The sequence below is a fragment of the Lethenteron reissneri genome, chromosome 21, assembly GCF_015708825.2.
Source record: "Lethenteron reissneri isolate LAM-NWPU_2019-01 chromosome 21, ASM1570882v1, whole genome shotgun sequence".
In the NCBI taxonomy this organism is placed as follows: domain Eukaryota; kingdom Metazoa; phylum Chordata; class Hyperoartia; order Petromyzontiformes; family Petromyzontidae; genus Lethenteron; species Lethenteron reissneri.
In genome coordinates, this window is record NC_083799.1 from 21,227,624 (window position 1) to 21,252,838 (window position 25,215).

At 44.2% G+C, this 25,215-nt stretch overlaps 1 protein-coding gene across 1 annotated transcript in view; it reads right to left on the reverse strand.

Moving 5' to 3' along the window:
- The window catches only part of LOC133345389 (signal transducer and activator of transcription 5A-like), a 35,276-nt gene extending 16,274 nt beyond the window's left edge, over positions 1–19,002 (reverse strand). Inside the window, exons 1-6 of the mRNA XM_061556094.1 lie at positions 18,869–19,002; positions 15,314–15,496; positions 12,495–12,625; positions 7,185–7,336; positions 5,425–5,580; positions 1,651–1,830 (exon numbers count right to left, since the gene is read on the reverse strand). Coding sequence (XP_061412078.1) covers positions 1,651–1,830; positions 5,425–5,580; positions 7,185–7,336; positions 12,495–12,625; positions 15,314–15,449 — 755 coding nt within the window. The 5' untranslated portion in view covers positions 15,450–15,496; positions 18,869–19,002. The remainder of the gene's footprint in view (positions 1–1,650; positions 1,831–5,424; positions 5,581–7,184; positions 7,337–12,494; positions 12,626–15,313; positions 15,497–18,868) is intronic.
- Positions 19,003–25,215: the final 6,213 nt, after the last annotated feature.

Genomic DNA, 25,215 nt, shown 5'->3' on the forward strand with positions numbered 1-25,215 from the left:
CCAGGCACTCATTTGAAGCTGAGCACAACTTTGCGGGAAGTCAAATGTGTTGATCAGATGGGGAGACTGTGGAAGTTCTATTCGCTTTGCCCCCTTGCTCACTTGAGCGTCGAAATCAACACTCATCATTATCGCCATGAGCCAGGACAGGTTCACATTGTACGTGCCACGACATTATCCATAAGGATTACAATTCTAGGGCTCTTAATTGCCATAAATCGTATCTCATCTCAACCATTTCATTGTCCTGCAGCGATCTAACTCAGGGGATCCCCATTGGGAGCTGTCCCTGTGGTGCACAAGGTGATGCAGTTCACGCCTGCACATGTGGGCCACTCTTTTAAATCCTTTATATTAAGTTCACTTGCTTGCTTGCTTGCGCGCTTACGACCGTGCAAATCTTTCGGTCGTTTTTTAACCCACTTCCCGTGATCCAATCGAGCTGACATTTTGCACACCGACTCGTTGTGCGTGACAATTTATTTTCGTGAAATTTTTTCCCCAAAATTTTACACTTTATAGGAAAAAATAAATTCTATTTAATTACCAATTGCTTAATGCTGGCAGACAATCATCTGACTCATATGTGGCAGCCATCTCAAGCCAGAGGACGAGAGGACTCTAGCCGCCACGCATATAAAGGATTTATAGTGAAAAACTTTGTTTTTACGGGTTAATTTTTTTCAAATGATGTCACTGGGATATTTAACAGCCACTGTGGAGCAGACGGTGCACCACCCGTGTCTCCTCGGTGTACATGTTTACGCAGGTACTCATTTGAGGCCGAGTCGACCTAGGGGAGGCCCAGGAACAGGTCAGATATTCGTCAGCTGCAAATCATTCGTCGCCTGCAAATCAAACCCAGGTAACCACCATTGCTGCACAGTGCATGTAGCACTGCAAGAGATTGTTGGACGGCAAGTGCTGTTAGCGAGCACCTATGAATACCTAGGGGTAGGGTCGCCAACATAATGCCTGTCCACCTTTGTCTCTCAAGTGCTCACGTTTACACACCAGGTACTCATTTAAAGCTGAGTCGACCTAGGGGAAGGCCTATGACCGATATTCGTCACTGACGTTAGCCGTGAGCCGGAATCGAACTCGGCTTGCCGGCTTCATTGCGCAGTGCGCTAACCACCGCACTCCCGCTCCCCCACAAATTCGCCTGTCCACCCGCTGATGATGATGATGATGACTCCGGATAACAGCTAGCAGCAGCATAATTTCCTTGTGCACAAGTGGGGTGAGAGCCCTGAGCGGAAGCATGGGACCCGCATTGTAGGCAAGGAGTTATTCTCTTTTAGCCCCCCCCCACCCCCAACACGTTCCATTCATTGGCTACCACACTCAGATAACTTGTATTTAAGAACTTGTATCTTGGAATTTTTTGCCTCACTGGATACAGTGAATCTAGCTGTGATGGTCCCACCTGATGACGGAGACTTGTGTTGCCTCCGAAGCGTCGTGATTTATTATTTTATTTCTATTATTACTTTTAATTTTATTTTTTACCTCCGTGACTTTACCGAAAAAACCTAAGAGTAAGGAGTTGCTCGTCTGCTGTATGCGATTCGTGTTGTTTGGGGGACGTTAAACCATGCGCACAAGAACACGTGCGCACCGCCCCCCTGCCACCTTGCGTGCGCTCACTTGCGTGGGTGGTGTCCAACGTGGAGGGCTCGCGCCTGCGCCTCGCTCACGATGGTGGCGTGCACGTGTGGGAGGCTCCCCGTCAGCTCCAGCTTGCTTCCGGCCAAGAAGCGCAGGCTGCAGCCAAACTTGGTTTGCGTCTTGAGCACCTGCGGTGGCTGACGTTCCATCACCAGCGTCCTGTCGCAGGGGGCCCGGTGCATGTCAAGAGTTGTACTGATTTTTTGTTTTTATTTTACACGCTTTTATTTAACTCGTTCCGTCTGTCTGTTGTCGTATCCTCAAAAAAACATTTGTAACTCAATTTTTACCCACTTCCCAATGTGCTATCGAAAGCTAAACTTGGTATACTTATGTCATACCGATGACAAAACTATATTATATCATTAAAATAAAAATTTTTTTATAAACATTTTACACCCTTTTATTTAACTCACTCTGTTGTATCCTCAAATCGTGTAACTCAATTTCAGCCATCTTCCCAATGTCGTATCGACTGCAAACTTGGTATAGGTATGTCATACTGATGACAATACTATATTCTATCATTAAAATTAAAATAAAATATTTGAAAACAATATTTTTAACGGCTCTAATTGTCGACGCTCAACTCACGTTGCCTCTAAATCACCCGCCGAGGGGCGGGGGATGTGGAAGGAGGGGAGGGGCGATGGGGGAAGGGGTCAGGGGGAGGGGCAGCTCGGACAGTACATTTCATTAAACCGTGTTTTAAAAAAAGTATTTGTAAATATTGTATTGTGTTGTCTTTCCATCCACCGGTTGAACCGAACTGCTTTTTGTGGTTAGTTTGTTGTCCTCCCCCCCGCAACCCACCGATTAGCACAGGTTGGCTACGTACGGTGCAAAAGAAGTGCCAACATACAGAACATCATGGCCCATGTTGATAATGCCATCAGCATTGGCCTTCACTTGTTTCCTTCTGCTAGATCCCTCGCCTGTTGCAAAGTCCCTCACCTCTGGCAAAGCTGAACACCCAATTTATATTTGGTAGGTTCCAAAGTTAAATCGAAGTTGGAGTAAATACGGATTGTCTCCTGGAGAGACTGAGTCCCGCAAGAGGAATGACGAATTTCCACCAATGCCTCAGTCTGCCGTTTGTCTCTGCTATATATTAGACAGCTAACAATCATGAGCCAACAAGACAAGATGTAGTTTAGCAACAAAACTGACACCTTTTTTTGTAAAAAAAGGTGTCAGTTTTGTTGCCAGATAAAAGGGTAAAAAACCTAATTATATTTTTTACTGGCAAATACTCTGATGGTGCATTGTCTTTGAGTTGTGCGCCTTTTGGCGTCATCTGGTCCAACCCATGTGAGACTAGGCTCTAAGGAAAGCTGTCTCGGGTGTGGACCAATCAACTTCAAGGACAGTGCATATATCATCAGAGTTATGTTTTTTGTTTGCATTATGGCTACAGGTATTGTGGTCTATGCAAACATGACTCTTTGTAAAAAAGGTGTCAGTTTTGTTGCCAGATAGAAGGGTAAAAAAACAATTATCAAGACGTAGTTTCTAAAGAAAACTACTGGCTGCAATGGAGTCAACAGCTTCTGATGTTAGCACAAGAAGGGGAATTAATGGTGTGGATCGTGCACTCTTTATTTCACTTTAGCCAAATTAACACGGTGCAGTGATGTTTGTAAATTATGGTTGATTATAAAAATTATGAGCAAACTCCCGATGCGTGCAAGTCCAAATGTGAAATCTTTATTTTCAGCACAAATTACTATGGATTATTTCCGTCCTTTCTCTGGCATATTATAGCACAAAGACACACGTAGGAGGTGGAAAGATGGATCACAGCTGTAAGTGACTGTCAGCACGTGTTGTACTTGTGTCTTGCATGCTGCTGTTGCAGCTGCTGCTGACGATCCACTATCTCTAGTTTGTCAATACAATGAGTATTCATTAAACAAATGAATGTGCTTGCTTCTTGAACAAGAGGAACAAAATAAGTGCAGAATGTAAATACATCTAATAAATGAAGCCTAAAAATAGTCACATTTTGTTTGGGATTCAAATATGCCTATGTCAGCTGTTATTTCATGCTAATCTCTCACATTATCATAGCTACTTTCCGTGCCCAGTTACATGCTAATTTCTCACTTTAACATCACTAGCCCCGGCCACTTCTTTATGACTCTTGAGCTACACCCATTTCAAACCTTTTAAAACAGTCTGCCTCAGTAGCAGACCGTGCTTTCCCACCTGATGATGGACGCTTGTGTTGCACCTGAAACGTCGTGATCTATTTTATTTTATACCTACGTGACTTTACCGAAAGAACCAAAGCGTATTTATGAGAATTTGGATGACAATTGGGTAAGAGGATGTGGGATTAAACTTACGCAATTGGGAAGCTATCGGATGTGAATTTAACCCCGGTATAGGAAACCGGCAGTAGTTTCGGCAGGAGTGAAGGCATTTTATAGTAATTTTAGAAGGTTCCATCACGCACCGACAGAGCGTGAAGCAGAAATCCAAACACGGTGAGCTCTACAGAGAGACGCTCACTCCAACGAACGAATCGCTGTTACAATACTCTCGGGTTTTTTTCGGTAAAGTCACGTCGGTAAAAAATTTAAATAAAAAATAATAGAAATAAAATAATAAATCACGACGTTTCGGAGGCAACACAAGTCTCCGTCATCAGGTGGGACAGTCACAGCTAAATTCACTCTATCAAGTGAGGCAAATTCCAAGAGACAAGATCTTAAATACACGTTAAGGGGGAGAGGGCCTTATCTGAATGTGGTAGCGAGGGAATGGAACGGTGGGGGGGGGGGGGCTAAAAGAGAACAATTGGTGCGCATCTACTTGGGGTTGTGGCCGGTGTTAGCTGATAATCAAAATAAAAGAAGAAAGCAGTACTGTTAAACTCTGGGGATGTCAACACTCGGTAAAGTAGAATAGTACCTGTCAAATAAGATGGTACTTTACCGAAAAAACCTGAGAGTATGAATCCTTGCAGTCACGAAAGCTTCAAATCTAGAATTAATACGCTGTTGCAATCACAGCTTTGATCTTCAGGGCATCCAAATGCATCTGAAGGGTGATCCTTCCCAATAGCATGTCAGCGAAGTGAGGAAAGCATCGGGTGGCAGCGCCTCTTCTGTGATGCCACTTGCTTGGCAGAATGGGGCCGCAAGTTCGCGAGCGGAACGCGTTGACAAAGCGCACTGCCCTTGAAACGTTGCCACGATACCATCCGTGGCGATAGTGGAACAACAACAACAAGAACAACCGCCATTCGCCACTAAGTGGCGGTGACGTCACCACGACGCTTGTGCCAGGCTATGTGCACCTTGAGGCCACGTGAAGTGTCGAACGCCCGCTGGCAGGAGGTCACGGGGCAGACCCAGGTGCCACGGGTCGACTGACTGAGACGACTGGCTAATGCACCACCTGTGCCCCCTACTGTGCCAACTTGCTGTGCTTTAGCCACCCGGCGCTCCTCTCGTTGTTGTGAGCGTTGCTCCTCCGCCCTCCGTTGTTGTTGGAGGGCGACTGCCTCCAACTGCCCAGTAGCGTCCTTCACGAGCCTCCTCCACAGAGGCCGATCTTGACACCGCTGGTACCAGTCATCGGCAAGTCCACTCAGCTCCACGTCCTCCTGTACCACATCACTCCATCTCTTCTCTAGCCCGTGCCGCGCCCGTTTAGCCCCCTCGATCCGGCCGAGACATAGTGGAACAGCAGCACACACACAGCGCGCATCATCGACTGGGCTACAGCCCCTGCACACGGACGTACTTCGTGGCGATGTCGGAGAGCAGACGCGCCAGGTTATTGTTGAGATTGAGCAGAGCGTCGGGGCTCGGACCAGGCAGTGCCAGTTGCTGCAGCAAGGACTCGAATCGCTTGAGGTGCTGCCTGGCTCGTATCACCCCGTCCGCCATGCACTCGCTCCTACGCCATCGTGCGCAAACGATTCTCCGATGAGACAAGAATTCTCTCCATGCACCGAGTCCGCGCACGCCATGAATGTAATTGGAGCGATGGGTCTAAGTATGCAACTGTGTGTCACATGTCGAGAAAAAAAACTATGAGCTCGTCAAACATTTGTTTATTCACGCATGTGAAATGGAAACGTGTATTCGACTCGAAGGTGAATTCATCAAATATAAATCACTCACTGTTTGGTTCTTTCGGTAAAGTTACGTAGAAAGAAAATAAATTAAATTATAAAATACGACGTTTCGATTGAAACACAAGTAACCATCATCAGGTAAGAATGAATGGGAAAACAAGCGTGTCTCTGTGTGTGTCTCTCTCTCTGCTTGTGTGTCTGTCTGTGTGTCTCCGTGTCTGTGTTTTGTCTCTCTCTCTCAAATTTAGCAATCTTTGGAAGAACGTAATCAACCAGGTAGGGTGTTGACTCTTGTGTTAGCCGACTCCTTGTGTTGTATTGCATTATATTTTTATGTTTACTAGGTTTGTTTTCTCATTTATTCTTACCTGATGACGGTTGCTTGTGTTGCAATCGAAACGTCGTATTCTATTATTATTTTATATTATTTATTTCTACGTGACTTTACCGAAATAACCAAAGAGTAATTTCGGCAGTCACGAAAGCATCAAATCAAATACATCACTCACCCCTTACTTATTTCGTCAAACAATTTGTTTTCCGTAGCTTTGGCTGTGATAAAGTCATTATGTCATCGTAATTCAAAAGCGAAAACAATTCCGATGGCTATTACTTCAATGTGGAATGGAGGGCCTACAAAATATGAGGGCCTAATGCCTTATTAGCCCATGGGTTAAGTCGGCTCTGACCGTGTGCTCCCAGAGTCCGCACGTGTTGTACGCTCTGCAAAGAGTGATCGTGCCTTGTCAACCAAACAAAGATTGTTCATTCTCATGGCTTGATTGAGCCATGTGGAAAACCACATTTATATGGTGGGGTCTTCTTTGTGTGCAGTCATTGGTGACCAAGCTAAGACAACTAATTGTACTTGAAACTACGATTTCATCACAAGTGGTTGCCCATGGTGATTGATCCTCAGATATCATCAGTGCCAACTCAGTGCCCTGACAGTTCAGTTCCCTATGCCACTCATCCAACTGAAAGCAGTCCTCATTTTGATGACCTTGGAGGATAAAATGGCAGTCAGGTGGGTATTACACCTTAGAAGTACGTATGGGATATGATTGCCAGCTCCGAGGTACCAAAAAAACCCCGAGGCATATGAGAAGAATAATATCTCACAATACCTGTAGAGGGGAGAGCTCCATGTAAATGCATTGCCTCGACAGCTATATTTTTACGCAAACTAACGAAAACCAGGACTTTTCGATTTAAAGCTTTCGTGACTGCAGGGATTCATCTTCTTGGTTCTTTCGGTAAAGTCACGTAGAACCAAGAAGAGAAAACCAGGACTTTCCATATCCGGGGAACACACTCACAGATGTCATACACCGGCTACCTCCACAACAAGAGGGTGATCCTTCGAAAACCCAACGCAGGTGGCAACACTAGCATGCATGGTCTATTGGATCGATGGGCATACCACTCCTGTAGGGCGTCCAGGCTGCCCTCGGGAGGGCCTCCGATGGCCGCCAGCTGCTGCTTGCGCTGCCACTGCGGAAGCTTGTCCTCCAGGAGACACGACAGCATCTGGTTGAGCAGCATCGTGCACGTCTGCAGCCTCTCCACCACGGTCTGCACGCAGCCGTCACACGAGCAATCAACCACAATGATAATCACACGGGCCCACGCAGAGTTCACCGAGGCTTTCCATATCATCATAATTAGTGCTTCAATATTTTGCATTGTAAATTATTTTATCGTTGTGGCAACCTGAACTCGCTTACCACCTTCCATCATTAACACACACTGGCCTGTAACTGAACAATTACGGAGTATATGCTTTGGAATAAGGTATGTTTGAGGCAAGCAGCATATTAAATATACGTCAAGATACCGTGTAACGTTTGGTCACCGTGACGATGGCACTCTAAACACATTCCTCCTGCGGAGGGAGCTGGTAGGAATGTTGGGTTGCTCGGTCAATGGCCTGGGTCAATGGCCGCGTGGTGTATTCCGCAAATATGGCCAACTGTGAGGGCGGGCACAAGCCGGCGTGAGTAGGTTAAATGTTGAGTTTTATAAGGGCACCACGGGGTGATCAGCCCCTCCCCACCCAGCCCCACCCCTCCCACCTCCCACCCAGCCCCACCCCTCCCACCCCCCACCCAGCCCCACCCTCCCCACCCAGCCCCTCCCCACCCTCCCCACCCAGCCCCTCCACACCCTCCCCACCCAGCCCCTCCCCATCAAGCTCATCCCCACCCTCCCCTCCCCACCCACCCAGTCCCTCCCTCCCCACCCAGCCCCTCCCTGCACGACGGACGGACGGACACAATAATCCCCTGTGAGCTGGTGTAACCAGGAGGTCCTACCAGTATTATATTTTTATCCCTGTACCGTTGCAGTCCCTGAAATTCCCTGTGTGTGACAAGGCAGTCGAATTACAGAAAGCTGCAGTTCCCTATTGAGCAGCAGGTGGCAGTGACTCACAGACCCCAGGCACTGAGTGATCGGTGGGACGGTTGGCCTGGAATTCAGAGGCGGTCGTACGTGTGACCGACAAAATAGCATAAGCTGCGTGGCAAGGCTAAAATTGCCACAGATGGAATTTCTGACACTCAGCCTACGGTATTATGAAGTTGTTTTTTCACGTGTGAAAATTTATTTTCTTCAGATAAAAGTGAGAAAAATTACCGAGACACAATGGCAGAATTTGTGGGGAATTATCGTCACTGGCCCGCAACCAAATCTCCCACACTGCACCCGTACTCAATAGATTCCAAAAGCTAAGCAGGTTTGATCCTGAATAGTGCTGCAATAGTTGATCACCGTGCGCAATAGGCAGGAAAGTGCAATGCAGAAAACCCCCATTATTCTGAACTCGCCCCACCTTCACCAACGCACACTAACAAGCGAGATGAAGTATGGTCAAATATCTCTCACGGCCGGCAAGGCGTGGGGAGAGAGGCCCTCATCCGGCAGTGGATTGGCAGTTGGCTGACACAAAAGCGTGCTGAACATGGGCACGACATGTACTTATCACGATATTAGGTACATTATATATTTTTTCTTATTTTTTATAGTAATTTCCTCATCATTGAGCGGCTGCCTCACACAAAAAAACAACGCGTGACAGATGCCTTTCCTGGGTCAGGGAGCCGCAGAGTCATGAATCAGTCAACGTGCGGGTTTGATGTGGTTGCTGTCTCCCAGAGATGTGATGGGGGGAAATCGGGCTTCTTGTGGTAAACAAGGCGCTGCTGCCACCAACGGCCTGAAAGCCTTGAGCAGTATGGGCTTTACAGGAGAAATACGTTGCGAACTGCGTTACAGGAAACTTTACTACGAATCGTTTCTGTTGCAATTCAATTTTAGTCAGTTATTTAAATTTCAGGTTTCCACTGTAATTTGACGAAATTACATTTCCAGTTATTAGAAATACATTACGCATTGTACACATACAGTGCACAGATAAACTGCGCGAAACGCGTTTTATATAACTACGTTGAATAGGTTTAATACCATATTTTCAATTAAATGAAATCATGGTTTTTAAACGCTGGCATTGCCTTTACTTCTGCTTTCGTGCGAACCTGATAGCAAACATGAATGGCATTATGGCGTGATTTGCAAGTTATCAGGGACAGGCTGAAACCCAGGCCCTCAAGAACACGTTACTCATGCAGTACAGCTGCGACGCTGTGCATCAGTGTGTTGTCCTTCCCCCGCACCTCAGATTATCATGGTTGGCTACGTACGATGAAGAACATACACACATACATACGCTGTCACCCCAGACAACACGCTGCATCTATCATAATCAGCATCTTCAGCAGCAGAATCAATATGATAATCATCGCCATCGTCAGTAGCACCAGCAGCATCATCAGCAGAAATTATCAATATAATCATTATCATCATCGGTAACAGTATCAACATGATTAGCAGTGGCATAACTGTCATCATCACCACCATCCAAACATCCATATGTATAAAAAAAGATAAAGATTTCCTAGCTTTAGTCGTTGTAGACTGTCGAGGCAAGTGCTGTTAGCAAGCTCCCATTTAGCCTAACGTACCATCGAGGAGTTCCAATGTTTGACCACCTTTGTCTCCCCGGCGTTGATGTGGACGGCACTGTCGCAATGTGCCACGTGGTGTTCGGTGTCAGTCAGCCTATCGGAGACCCCGGTCGTGTTCCGAAGCCGATCAACGATCCATGGCATTGACGCGCGTCACGGAAGCGCGGTCTCCCAGTTGCATGAACTCCTCGCCAAACTCACGCCACAAGATGTGTTACGTGTACCAAAAAGAGTTTGGCCTAAGAATGGTTTGACCTTACTTCCCCACGCTAGTCAGCAGGGGTTTGTGAATGTGGGGGAAGGGGGAGGCACTGATTGAGATATCACTCACCACTGAAGTCAGCAAAAGCTTGGAATCGAACTCAGGACAAACGAGGTTCATAGTACAGAGCACTAACCACCGTGCCACCGTTCCACCGCCATAACCTTTATCACCAGATGAGAATCTACGAGCCGTACATGGCTCGTAACGGAGGCCTGAGACGTGCACTTTACCGTATGCTACAAAGCGAATATGCAATTACATATTTATTACAATGATGAGGACCCTTCGTCTCATCCCTTCAATGAAAGTTTACGATGTTCTTCACCGCTGTGTCAATTGTACAATTCAGCAGAGACATCGGCGCGGAATATATCATTCTTCGCGACAGAGCCTTCGAAAGGTCTTTCAGCAATACCCAACCGCCCAGTGCCAAGGGAAAGTGCTTTGACCACATCTTGCCTGCCCCTTTGCGGTGGGACGTCGGGGTATCAGATCCTGCCAATGTTGCCTTCATAGTTTGTTATGAATTTCTCACCACTTGCAGGTGCTTTCCATGGCCCGGTTCTAAGTGATAATTGAAACACACTCAACAGTGCAAATGTGATAAACAACTTCGAACAATGGAGCATCTAGTGAACAGCTGTCCACCATTACTCTTTCCCAAGAATTATCTCCGTGATTCACTCCGCATCTCCAAAAGGTATTGACTGGATATTAAAGATGAAACGTCGTACTGAAACATATTCATATTCCTCCATACATCAAAGTGAGTGTTGGGATAACAGATGATTGTTGCTTCGCTGTGATAAACATAACGTTATTTCATAGACATGCCAGGCTCAAGAGTCTGCGTTAATTTTTTTTTGGAAGCTGATTCGTGTTTCGGTCTGTCCGAGATTATCTCGGTAAGTCTGCGACCTGACTCAAAATTGATATCACTCGTTTTTAACGCAGCACACGGGAAAAGTTTCCATGCCTTGGCACACATGACCTGTTTTTGTCTCAAACAACAATCTGATATCGTACTCCACTTCCTGCCAAAGCTGCGCTCGACAGACACTGGGCACTTTATTTGCAATCGCGTTTCCAGGGCTGCTTGTATCACGCACTTTACCTGCTTGCGTACGACAGACACATGGATGCAACAGTAAAAAAGAGGGCTCTGCAGTAGATCTAGCTTGCGTATATATATAAAAGACAAACTACGACGATCAACTCCCATAATGCATTATTAACAGAGTCAGAATATTTATTGTGTGGATCGTATGCATCTTCTGCATCCTGAATATACATGCTTCAGCGCTACCTTAGCCCAATAATCGTATGTGTTGTTCTAAGATCAAAGTGCATTATTTTTAAATGTACACCTACTTCTTGTAACTTTGAGGAAATGATGACTGGTTGAATGTGATGCTTCGCTGAAATATAGACGATATTGCCAAAGGGAAAGTTTATAGAAATTTTCAGAACCAGCAGCTATCAGTCGGAAAAACATCTTATGCACATTATCATTAATCCATTGCATAAAAACAACCACTAAACTATTTTAATTTACCAGACAGCATATAAATGTAAATGTTCGAATATCGTATATGATAGACTGATGCTTAACTATTCAGCGTTCTTAACATGTATACAGTCACGGACACATCTAATGAAGTGCACACGAAGCAAAAAATTCCAAAATGCTGTCATAGCCTAATTTGAAGTGGAGCAGACAAAATGTTCGGGCCAAAATTTTCACGAATGCATCATCCAAACCACGCTGCCCGTCAACTCCCTCCCACGGCAGTAAATCCCGAGGTTCGTGGTTCCACGGAAGCTCTAGGTACAGTTCATTTCAAACAAAGGCGTTCTCAGAAACCACCTTGCTGCCACTCGTACTCCACGTTCCCGTAACTGGCCCCCGAGATAATTCGTAAAGGGCCAGGCGAAAATTTTTTCACAGCGTTGTTGACACCACTTACTTTGCACGACGGAATTTTTGTATTTATTTGCCTCTTCCCCCAGTGAACGGGCGAGCAATGGTCAAAACCATAAGCTGCCACTTTGAGCTGTAAACCTCGTCTCCTCCTCTTACCGCAGCGTGTCGAGTGATGGGGCTGAGCGTGCAGGACTCAAGCAGGACGGACAATGTGCAGCTAACGGTGCGAGAAACAACCTAGGCCGAGTAACCTCTATACAGCTCCATCTAGCTGAGACCCCTCCTGTCAGCAGTGATATGAGGAAGCGGTTGCAGGGCTGCACCTTTATCTCAATCCACACAAATATCAACCCTCCACACCACTGATGGCCGACATCGTTTAAGGAGGATTTAGTCAACTGTTCCATACTGAGTAGATAAATAGCAGGAAACCTATTTCAATATCTGACCACGGTTTTCAGCCAGGATTTGTTGATAGCAGAGCCAAGACGAGACTGCAAAGCTTGGCGCATCACTTACCATGCGCAACTGCACGATGGTCTGCACTTGCTGCCGCAGCAGGGTGTCCAGGGTCGCCTGCCGCTGCCGCAGGCTCTGGTCTCTCAGCTGGTCACTTGGGGTCTGCAGCGGGGATGTATGGCTGAGCTGGACTGAATGGACGCACCACACACGCACGCACGCGCGCAAGCAAAACGGACGCACGTGAACAGATGCACGTTCGAATATAAACACGCGCAAACACATGAATTCAACTGAAAGTAAAAAAAAGCATCGTTTTTACCCAAACGACCGTGGGGCACTGCCCATGCCGGTCGATGGTTCTGATCGAGTGATGTAATTTCCATATTGTATTTAACATGGGCCAAAGTCTTACATGAGGATGACCAATGCAGACATCTCCAGAGAAATGCTGAGTGGCCCCGAATGGGCTGACTGAACCCACGACGGATATTTTAACATTTTAACTTACAACTATTAAATTGTAGGGCGAGCGCTTGAATCACCACTGCATCCAAAGTACATATTTAGTTTATCTGTTTGGCACCATCAATGAACAAAGCACCTGAGCCACCCATATGTGACCTGCAGTTCAGTAGATTTGGCAAGAAGATTTGTCCTATGGGCCAACTTGCCGTCAGCATAGAAAGGGGGTATTTTCACCACCAGCTCAGAACCGTGAATGAAGAAAAGCACCTCTCTACGCTGCTTTGGTCACCAAAACGTAAGTCGTCCGGTATTAAACTTCACATTAACTCAATTGGCCACATTAAGTGTAAACACGAGGTGAATACTAAACGTACTCGGCACAGTTAAGTGAAATTTGGTGACCACCATTCAACCTTTGCTTTTGCACAATGAGTGTGTGTGCGCGCGTTAGTGCACGTCCTGTTTGCTATCTAATCACACAGTTTCCAATACGTAATTAAATGCACTAGTTTGCCAGCGGTCACCCCAGTGATATTTCCAAAATGAACACCGAGATGTCTGCGATTACATCGTAACACATGTTAATGATCGGCTATGCCTGACACGTGCGTCAGTGCAAGAGTTGTGTGGTTCAACAATTTGCTGTTGGCATGGTTTTTTTTTTTAAAACTGGTGCTGGATTGGACGCCAGCCTTGTGTCAACTCAGCAGTCGCATTTGCTACGGCAGTTGGCGCCGTGGAAAGTTTGGAGCCAAACTTCTGTGGTTGCAAATGCAGCGCTATAGAATGTTCCTATTTGTGGGAACACAATTGTGCGCATTTATTCATGTGTGCATATGTAAATGCAGCTCGGCTAAGACAAGTCATATGTTGTTCTGCTCATCAGTAAGCAGCGAGTCAGAATGTGCAGGTTCTCTTAAAACACATGCATCTGTTGAGTACATTCACTTTTAAAATCAGATGTATATAATGCACGTGTCCGAAGATTGAATGCCTGCCCTGCTCAAACCTCTGTATTTCTACCATCATCAAACGCATTCCATGCTTATTCTGTTACGATCACTCTGGTCTGTTAGCTGTTCATCACATCATACGTCATTGTCTCTCCTTCCACGTGTTAGACACGTTGAAGCCAATGGTTACTCTGTTCACGTGTACCTCTGTGTAACATCAATGCTACAACGCATCTCCCAGAATTCTGTCCTTGTAGCTGCCTGTCCATCTGCCCATTGCTTGACCAGGTAAAGTGTATCAGGTATTAACTCAATTGTAGATGCCTAGACAATGTTTATGTGCCCATCTTGTATAAGTTTAGTCAGTCTCTATCCATATTCTTAGTTCTTTCGGTAAAGTCACGTAGAAGGGAAATAATACAATAAAAAATATATAAAACAATAAAATTATCACGACGTTTCGACTGCAACACAAGCAATCGTCATCAGGTGCGAAATCCCTTCTACGTGACTTTACCGAAAGAACCAAGAATATGAATCCCTGCAGTCACGAAAGCTTTAAATACAAATTTCAGTCTCTATCTGTTCATTTACCTGTTTATACTGTACACCAAAAACTGGACATATTTTCCATTAGCTGAGTTTTTTGTTATTTTGGTTTTGCGCACCACTGTCATCATTTGGTGATACTGCATTGCCAGTAATTCCAAGTTACTGACTGATTATTGTTACTTTGTAGAAAGTATTAACTTGTAAAAAGTTATAATAATCAGTGATTCATACTACTGCAGTTCTTTTGAAGGTATGCCCACTCACTGTATACACGTCATCTGCATCTTTCAGGTCGCTAGCTTCATCATATACTTGTTTGCCCAACAGACGATGTATTCATCTGCCTATAAGGTCCACTCAGCAATTGTTTATTGCTGTGGTTGTCCCACCTGATGACGGGCGCTTGTGTTGCGCCCGAAACGTCGTGATTTATTTTATGTTATACCTACGTGACTTTACCGAAAGAACCAAAGAGTATTAATCCATTAGCAAATTGCATTTTATATATGTCAAGCTCAACAACCATGTGTCCATCAGAGAAGCCTTCCAATACTAAGTGTCTGTGTCTGCCCATTGGACGATGCACCAGTGGGCTCGTGTTGCCACCTGTCCTGGTTTTCCCAGAACGTCCTCTTTTTTGAGGTAGCTGTCCGGGGTAATCTCTCTGTGCTCCTGGGACATTAAACTCACGATTTGTTTTTGTCAGTTGTGTAACGATACACCACCCAACACGATGCATGCACGTCCACCTCCGATTAGCACGCTTGGCTTACGTACGAGCGCGAAAGAAGTTCAACAAACATTCGTACATAGGCCCTCCCCTATTCTGGTATTCCCATGGACACGGACCTCAGAGTTGCTAACCCCGGCGGGTGCGTGAGTGCATTGCGCGCTGGTGCAGAATACCCTCGATGTGCAGGCTTTCGTCGTAGTGCAGCATGAATCTGTCCTGCTCGTTGTGGAGGCCCCTGATCTCCGTCTCGGCCTCTCGCACGGCCCTCTCCACATCCCCGTGACCACGCCCGGCCAGACCGCTCTCCATCCCGCACGCCGCTCGACTCTTGCCTGCGGTGAACCGCTCCGAGAGCACTGGAACGCGCTCGCGCAAAGTTCCGGCAAGGTCGTGAGCGAAAGTGGGCAAGGGGGGGACAACACGAACAGATACACTCTCGGATCTCCCCTGAGTTGGACGCCCTTCTGCTGGCAGGTGGCGTGAGCAAGGATTTGCAAGGCTGCGCCTTTAACTTTCACCTGTGAGACAGAGCCGAGAGGTTCCCATGCGGAGCGCGTATTGACAGCAGTCGTTCATTTCCACTTTTGTTGTAGCACTGTGAACTTTGTTGTTGCTGAAGTTGTACTTTGCTGTGTCCTCGTTAAGCATGACTGTTATTTCGTCTCAATTTACCTTTGCGTGAATGAATATGCACACTCGGGCAGGTGTAAATGTATGGTGTCATTGAAGTACGCTACAGGTCAACGTAGCAAATGTTTGTGACTTGTGTAACGTCGAATGCTGCTTTATTGTTCGACTTCAAGTATTGTCTCGCTTCAATTGCATTTCACAGAGTTGAGTTGCATCCACATTAAAAGGATGGACTGCTCACTGTGCAGAATATTAAGGATTTGTAGCATGTTTAAGGAAATGTTTTTGTTGCTATCAACAGTATCATAGTTTTCTATTTCCTCTTAAGGCAAGTGTTTGGTTTAGAATTAATAATATAGTTTAACTTTGATGGTTAATTTATTATTAGTTTAGTAAGCATCATTTACCGATATAAAATTACGACTTTTACATACGTTTTATAGCGATAAATAAAAGCATGAATCCTGACGCAAGATGCAGAAAACCAATCTGTAGGTCAGGGCAGTATTACACAATTTTCACTTGCAGCACAACTAAAAATGGCAGATGTGAGAAATGTATCAACGTAAGTGTTGTCCTTAGAACCGTGCTCAAAAATATTTTTTTGCGATAAAACATTATTCATCTTTATAATAACCAACCATTGACTGATTAGCGTGATAGAAACGCTTACCCCCAAACAGTTGTGCCTGCAAATTGCGATGTCTCGTCAATTGCATCGAGACAGCGCCTTCCTTTACCTTCCAAATCTGCCAGCCACTGTGACTCTTCTCCCATATACAAACCAAGTATCTTTGCTTGGCCAAGTCAGTTTGAGCACTTAGAATTCTGGAATTTATCCAGCATATGTGGACCCTGAGATATATATGACACATTGCGTTACCCACGGGGCAATTCATTAGCCTCTCCAATGAAAGCTCCTTCATATGGGGACACTCCAGTGAGGGTGCGAGCAGATGCCATGAAATATCGCATTGCCTAGGTCAGGGGTCGGCACTATTTTCGAATTCGGCAGAAAAAAAGCTCAATATTTAAAGAGCCGCAAATGCGCGTGAATACGAGAAGTGGATACGTTTATGAGAAGTTGTTTGCTCAGATCAGTTCTGCACGCAGCGATCGTCTCAATGTAAGCGAATGTTCCGGAACGTTTCACTAATGTTCTTACTCAAGAAGGTCCCGTTTGAGATGCTTGGCCAATTTATTTCTGAATACCTTTTTTTATGTCGGGAGGGATTTCCCTATAACCCTTCCCCACTCCCCCCCGACTCACACACGAGTGGACAATATTCCTCACAGTCAACAACTTGCATTCTGTGCTGCATTCCACAAATCACCACCCCAAACATTTCATGCAAACTTACGTCCTCCCATGCACACCATGGCCTCTCGTCATCCACCATCCTTGCATTCAAAGCACTGCTTTAGAGGCTTTGAGCAACCATGCCCCCACCCCGGCCTGCCCCGGCTCAGATGCCAACACCTTGAGTGGCTGCGTTTTCAGCCTCATGCACGTGCAATATTTATGCATTTATATTGTACTCTTTGGTTCTTTCGGTAAAGCCACGTAGGTATAAAATAAAATGAAATTTATTTATTTTATTTTTTCGGTAAAGCCACGTAGGTATAAGATTAAATAAAATGTATTTTAAAATAAAATAAAAGTTATTTTATTTATAAAAAATATATATTTTTTTAAATAAAATAAAATGTAATTTATTTATTTTAAAATATATATGTTTAAATTTTATTTTATACCTACGTGGCTTTACCGAAAGAACCAAAAAACCCCAAATATTTTTATTGAATTTATTTTATTTTTTGCCTACGTGACTTTACCGAAAGAACCAAAGAGTATGGATCCCTGCAGTCACGAAAACTTCAAATCAACATTGATATTGTGCTGAGATGTAACGCCGCACTGACATGATCAACGTTGCTTGCATCGAAAACCACACCGTGGGCTCATGCAGCAGAAGACGCCTGTGGGTCAAATATCGGGGCTGCAAAGCCTGAAGCGTGACTGTGCTTTCTCTGACCCACACAGCCTTTCAACTGGAGCGATACCATCATCATCTACCTTATAGAGAATATAGGAACTGTGCTTACCACACAGACACGGCGACACACTGGAGATAATTATCTGGACCAAAAAAAAACTGTTTCAAAAGCCACAAGCTTTGTAGGGAATTAAATGCAACAATTATATACACATTTATTTTTTTAAATACATTAACCGTGATGTTCGTGACACCACGTATGCAGATTCGCAATTGGTATTACTCATAAAATACTCTATTATATTAAGTCCATTCACGTGCTGTGTATCCCATTCTCACAACATGTTGACTGCTCATTATTCATACGATATCTCTAGATTGTGGACCGTATTGTTTATGTTGCAGGTAGGCCATTACTTCTATGCGAGACTTAGGAATAGCATGTGTTAGTTACTAGGACTAATTCCAACATTTCAAAACTGGAAAGAACGCAGTTTTTTCTGAAATAATTTTTGTCACAATTTCTCTCCGTTACTTTAGACGTAATATAATTTTTTTTCTTTGGATTGGATCGCGTAAATATAATATGTAAAGATAAACTGTCCAAAGTTTAATCCAGTGACATTATATAAGTTCAAACAAACTTTATATACACTTGAATTAAACTGTTTTATTTCAACTTCCTTGATAAGTTTGGTATTTAAACATTCATATCAGTACTCATGAAAATAACCTTTAAATACTGCACACTATGCAATATTAAAAAAACCCGAAAAAATAAAAAAATCGACTAATTTTGCTGATGTGTAAATGGCACGGCGTGATGCTCCGTCACAGTAATTTCTATTTTTTATATTCTAAACTCTACAAAACATAATTCACAAAAAGACCAAGGGAAAAAATATCAATGGCTCGATCTCACCTTCGCTTCGGCATTGGTCTGACGTCGAAAGGGCACACATTTTTCATATCAACACCAGCCACATCCCGTTTAAGGCAGCGGGCAAGAGTTATAGCGTGACAATCCAACATCCCGTTTAAGGCAGCGGGCAATGGTTATTATAGCGTACAAATAAAACATGCATACGTACGTATACTCACATTTGGGGTAAAGATATTACCACATGCTGCAGAACAATAGGAGGGCACTTTCGCAAGATCCAAGGGAGGTCAAGATGGCATTCACAGCGATGAAAGATCTTGTCACCGGCAAAGCCCTGGCTTTGAGGACGCAGCCTCTTGTAGTTGACCACGCACAGATGAAGAGGCAGGCAGGAGGCAGGCGACCAGTTAGCTGGGGAATGTGTATCCGAGTCTAGAGTGCCAGAGCGTGCGTGCGTGTGCGTGCGTGCGTGCTCGAGTGTGGGCTGCTTTGTGTTTCAGTGGTTCTGTGAAGGTGCTAATTATACTCTTGTGTTCACGCAACTTCCGCAAGGGGCTGCGGTTCAACTTTTTTTGTTTATGGTGAACAGCTTCAGTGTGCCACTGCGTTCGTTTCCGTTTATATCCGACGGGGATATGCAACATACGAAGAAGAAGAAAATTCCGTGCATGTCCACGTTATTCGTCCTCTACGCGTGTGATAACGTACATTACACGCTCATCGCGTGTTTTGTTTCACGACTGTATATACAGACTTGAAAAGTGGTCTTAAATTAACGATAGTGACAAAAAACATGTATTCTTGGTTATTTCGGTAAAGTCACGTAGAAGGGAAACAATATTGTTTCTGCTGTGTTTTTTCACACCTGATGATCATTGCTTGTGTTGCAGTCGAAACGTCATGAGTATTTTATTGTTTTATCTTTTTGTTATTTTATTATTTCCCTTCTACGTGACTTTACCGAAAGAACGAATAATAATAACAATAATAAAAACCATGTACTCTAGATTAGAAGCACATTAACCCTGCAACTAAGTCCATATTTAAATTGCCACATCAGCATGTTTAAAACATTTTACCAGAACAAATTGAACACGTGTATGGGGATATTGTTAACCATTTAATCTGCATCATCTGTTGCGTGTCTTATATTTCCCGCTGTGGTAATTGCGTATTTCATGTCACTTTTTCCAACTGTTTCTCAGTTTGAAATTCTCATCTTCTGCGTACGTGTAAGTGCACATAACATTGCTTTAACATCGTGGTACGGTATTTGTACATTTCATATAATTCATGATGTTGATTAGCGGTTCAACAGACACGAGATGATGATGATCACTGAGAAATAGGGAATAGGTGGAAAAACTGCCCTGATCATGCTTTTTATTGACTTGGCAATATCACGGTGGTTTACGTGATAATCCAACGTCTTTGCCTGCGGAGTTGTCCAAATATTTTACAGTGGAACGACATACTAAGCATTAAACACACACTCATTCTTGGGTCTGATTTTATATATATTCGATAACCATGACATTTTTCAATGGCCACATTTATTGTCGTATTTTTAAACGATTGTATTTTCGTAGTGCGTAATTGCACATATTCAAAATAAACCCACAACTTAATTCGGCGTTTGCTTTGTTTCAGGTTTTCTTTTCGTGTCTTCCGCACATACATCCATTAGACAATTCAGGCAACTCGCAATTCACTGTACTCTTGAAACACACATTTGTGTGATTTACAGATTAACAATGACAGTCGGATTGACTTAATGCAATGAAGCAGTTACGAGGCAGGGCCAGGTCTGTAGAAAATTAACAAAAATGTGAATGAATATAATTTTTGGAGTTTGTCCATCGGTAGTGGAAATGTTTTCACCAGGATTTCAACGTGTGAGGACCCTCTTCATGACATTTGGACTGCAGTCCTCCAAGGCAGTGGTTCTTAACCTGGGGGTGCGAGATGCCCCTGCAAGACATGTCCATATATTTTTTTAGAAGGTAAATTATAGAAACACAAATTAAGCACGGGAACGTAAGTACGACTACTTTATTTCATGAAACATCTATGTATTTATTAACATGAAACATTTGTTTACGTTTGGGAACCGAAGGGATGCAAGTTTGCAGTTAAGGTTAAGAGCCACTACTCTAAGGGAACAAGGTGAAAACCCAAGGACAGCCACAGTGGTTTGCTGCTGTTGGCTTCATGTAGCAATTGGCTCCGCGAGGACCCATCAACTTGTGTGGGTGAGACCCGGCGATTTAGCAGAGTTTGGGGGAAAGCGGGGAAATCACCTTGGAGAAAGAAACTTTTTTTCGTTGCCTTCAACAATGCAAACTTTTTTGTTTTATATTTTTTCGTGGGAATGAGCGGTCATTTATCGAAGAAGCTAAGCGGTGAAGAGAACGTGGAGGTGATCCTGGAAATTTATCGGGGGCAGCGTGAAATTTTGTAAACAGCAATATGGAGAATCGTAACCTGTTTCACTGTAAACCACGAATTAAATGGAGAAAATGTATTTTTCATTGTCCCTTTTATGTAAATTAATGAGAATGTACAGCTCTTTGTAAATTCACTCATGGATGAAGGCAATTTTTGTATAAACATATATCTGTTTAACACGTAGGCTGTCGCGACCAAAATCATCCATCATAGAGTTTTTTTAGTTAGATCACGTAAATATGTGTCGTTAAAACCCGCCACCACCCGACACAGCCAAATAGTAAGGGTCGTCACATTAACAGTGGCCAATTCGTCACTAGTACAGCACTAACCGGTGTGTTGGAGAGCCAAGCCACAACATTTCCAAACTGAGTACGATGTTTCGCCAGTAATTACAACTAGCTTCATCAGGCGACAGCCAGATTTGTGGAGAAGTCCACCTGTTTCGGTCCTCATATAGAGGTGTAGATGTGGTTGACCACCCTTCTGCACTCTTGCACAATGTGGGAGGGGGGGGATTACTGAGGCAACGTACATGATGCATGTGCATTATGCGAGCCCCTAACCCAAAAAACTTTATTATGGAATACACCATGGAGATGAGGATGCTCAGATGGAGCCTCGGGCTCACTCGATGGGATCGTGTCAGGAACGAAGACGTTCAGAAGCGACTTGGTGTGGCCCCCATTGTGGACAAGATGCTTGAGGCAAGGCTTCGGTGGTACGGCCACGTGATGCGAAGTGAAGAGTCATCAGTGGCCAAGACTGCCGTGCGTATTGAGCCAGAGGGCCGCCGTCCACGCGGACGTCCGAAGAAGCGATGGATGGACCGAATAAAGGAAGACATGAAGACGGTCAACGCATCCCCTGAAGATGCCCTGGACCGAGCCAAATGGAGAAGACAATGCCGAAAAGCGGACCCTGCACCACAGCGGGAACAAAGCTAGGAAGAAGATGGAATACATAGTTTTACTAAAATGCTACATTCGTTCGTTTGTTTCTCAATCAGCTTGTCCTGGTGAGGGTCACTGCGGCAGCATGTTGAGTAGTGGCGGTCCAGACCTCCCTTTCCCTGGCGACGGACTCTAGAATTACTACACCACTATACACAGACTCTAGAACTACTACACTACTATACACCACTATACACAGACTCTAGAACTACTACACCACTATACACCACTATACACAGACTCTAGAACTACTACACCACTATACACCACTATACACAGACTCTAGAACTACTACACCACTATACACCACTATACACAGACTCTAGAACTACTACACCACTATACACCACTATACACAGACTCTAGAACTACTACACCACTATACACAGACTCTAGAACTACTACACTACTATACACAGACTCTAGAACTACTACACTACTATACACAGACTCTAGAACTACTACACTATTATACACCACTATACACAAACTCTAGAACTACGACACCACTATACACAGACTCTAGAACTACTACACCACTATACACAGACTCTAGAACTACTACACTACTATACACAGACTCTAGAACTACTACACTATTATACACCACTATACACAGACTCTAGAACTACTACACCACTATACACAGACTCTAGAACTACTACACCACTATACACCACTATACACCACTATACACAGACTCTAGAACTACCACACCACTATACACAGACTCTAGAACTACTACACCACTATACACTACTATACACAGACTCTAGAACTACTACACCACTATACACCACTATACACAGACTCTAGAACTACTACACCACTATATACAGACTCTAGCTCTTCCTGCAGATTTCCCAGGCGTTTCCAAGCCAGCCGAGCGACATCGTTTCGGTCATTACCCAAAGCTCATGACCATAGGTGAGGGTGGGAACGTAGTCGACCTGTAAACCGCGAGCTTTGTTCGAGAACTCAGCTCCCGCTTCACCACCACGGAGCGGTACAGCGCCCGCAACACTGCGGACGCCGCACCGATCCGCCGGCCGATCTCCCACTCTTTGTTACTGTCACTCGCGAAAGAGACCCCGAGGTACTCCATCTCCTCCACTAAGGGCAGCTGTTCCCCCCTCACCTGGAGAGCACACTCCACCATCTCCCGGGAGTGAACCATGACCTCAGATTTGGAGGTGCTGATCCTCTTCCCAGCCGCTTCACAATCGGCATCAAACCGTTCAAGTGCACGCTGGAGATCACAGACTGATGAGGCAAAGAGGACAACGTCATCTTCAAAAAGAAGCGACGCCACTTCCATGTCCCCTGTACTGGATACTCTCCATACCTTCGCTGCCCCTTGATATCCCGCCCATGAAAATCACAAACAGGAGTGGAGACAAGACGCACCCGCGGCGGAGTCCAACACCCACACAGTGAACGACTTTAATTTAACACCAAGAATATGGACAAAGCTCTCACTCCGGGAATAGAGCGACCGGATAGCGCACACAAGCGGCACCGGTACATCATACTCCCGCAGCACCTCCCACAAGACATTGCGGGGAACACGGTCACATGCCTTCTCCAAGTCTACAAAGCAAAGGTAGACTGTTTGTAAAAACGCGACAGTGTTTTGTCAAATTATTTGCTGGATGAACGCCTCCTACACACCATATTGGCTATGAAAGGGGCCTTTCCTATGTTTATTTTGCTCGTGCACGTTATGAAAAACATAGACATCTTACCTACAATTTAGCTGTTGCATGTAGCTGCGTTTAGGGTATCATCATAACCATCATGCCTTTTTAAGTTGTCACCCCTCTCACAAGTCCCACGATGCCACAATTCATCTTGTTCCTGCAGATGACCTAATCTTATCCCTCCATCTTCTTGGTAATCTTCCTTTTGGGCATGATCTCCCCTTTTGCTGCCATTTCATCACCAGGTAGGGCCCAATGAGCTACTATATAGCTCTTTTACAGAAGCGACCTGGCCACAAATGATAGTTTAAACGTATAAGCAGCCAAATTCTCTAAAATACATTCTAAGTGTGGAGGGAAAACCGGAGGATCCAGAGACAAATCCACACGACCTCGGGAAGATCATGCAATCTCCAAATATACAGGCGTCAGAGTCGGGATCGAACACCATGACCTCCTCCGTACCAGGCGAGGTCATTAACATCACGCCACCATTGCGCCACGTCTTTCGGTTGTGCTGAACAAGCCCACGTGCTCTTTATTACGATCCTCTTCTTGGTTCTTTCGGTAAAGTCACGTAGAAGGGAAGTAATAAAATAATAAAAATAAAACATAATAAAATAACATAATGAAATATTATATTATGTTTTATTTTTATTATTTTATTACTTCCCTTCTACGTGACTTTACCGAAAGAACCAAGAAGATGAAGATGAATTCCTGCAGTCACGAAAGCTTTAAATCGAAATATTACGGTCCTGTTTGACGTTTCTAATTTGCAATTGGTCTCAGATGCACATTATGCAACCTTCTATGCATACTTTTCAACTTTTGATGTTTTGTCCCATGTTTCCGATCCATATGCCAGAACAAGTCATTTGCACTGATTGAACACTTTTATTTATTCAGACAAATTTATTTCATTTTTATTATCTAGTTCAGTTTTACCTCTTGATTTCATCATTTTGATAGAGATCCATTTGCAAATAATGCCAAAGTCACATTACTTTTTTGTACTTCACGCTGGTTTCCTTCCAGTAAATAGAGTTTTTAATTTGTTTTGCGAAATTGTGCTTGGCTTTTGTTATTCTCTTATTATGTCAGGCTGACTTTATAGTCTTATGTTTGAGGTTCCTGAATCGTTTAATATAGTTCATTGCCATTGGTTGAAATAATGACTATGACATCAGCCAAGCTGACCTGAATAATATTTATGCCGTTATTTCTTCATTTAAGAAATATATATATCCTGTATATCCTATCTCCTTGGTAAAGTGTATGTCCTTGATGATTCCTCTTATGATGTGTACGTTGTTTCATTATTATACAGTTGTTAGTTTGCAGTCGTTTTTTTGACATCTCAATCTGGCCCAGTGGTTATATAGTTATAAATGTAAGGTTACGTAAACATATGTATTAATTATTTTGTTAACTAAATGACAACCTATCTATATGCATATCATG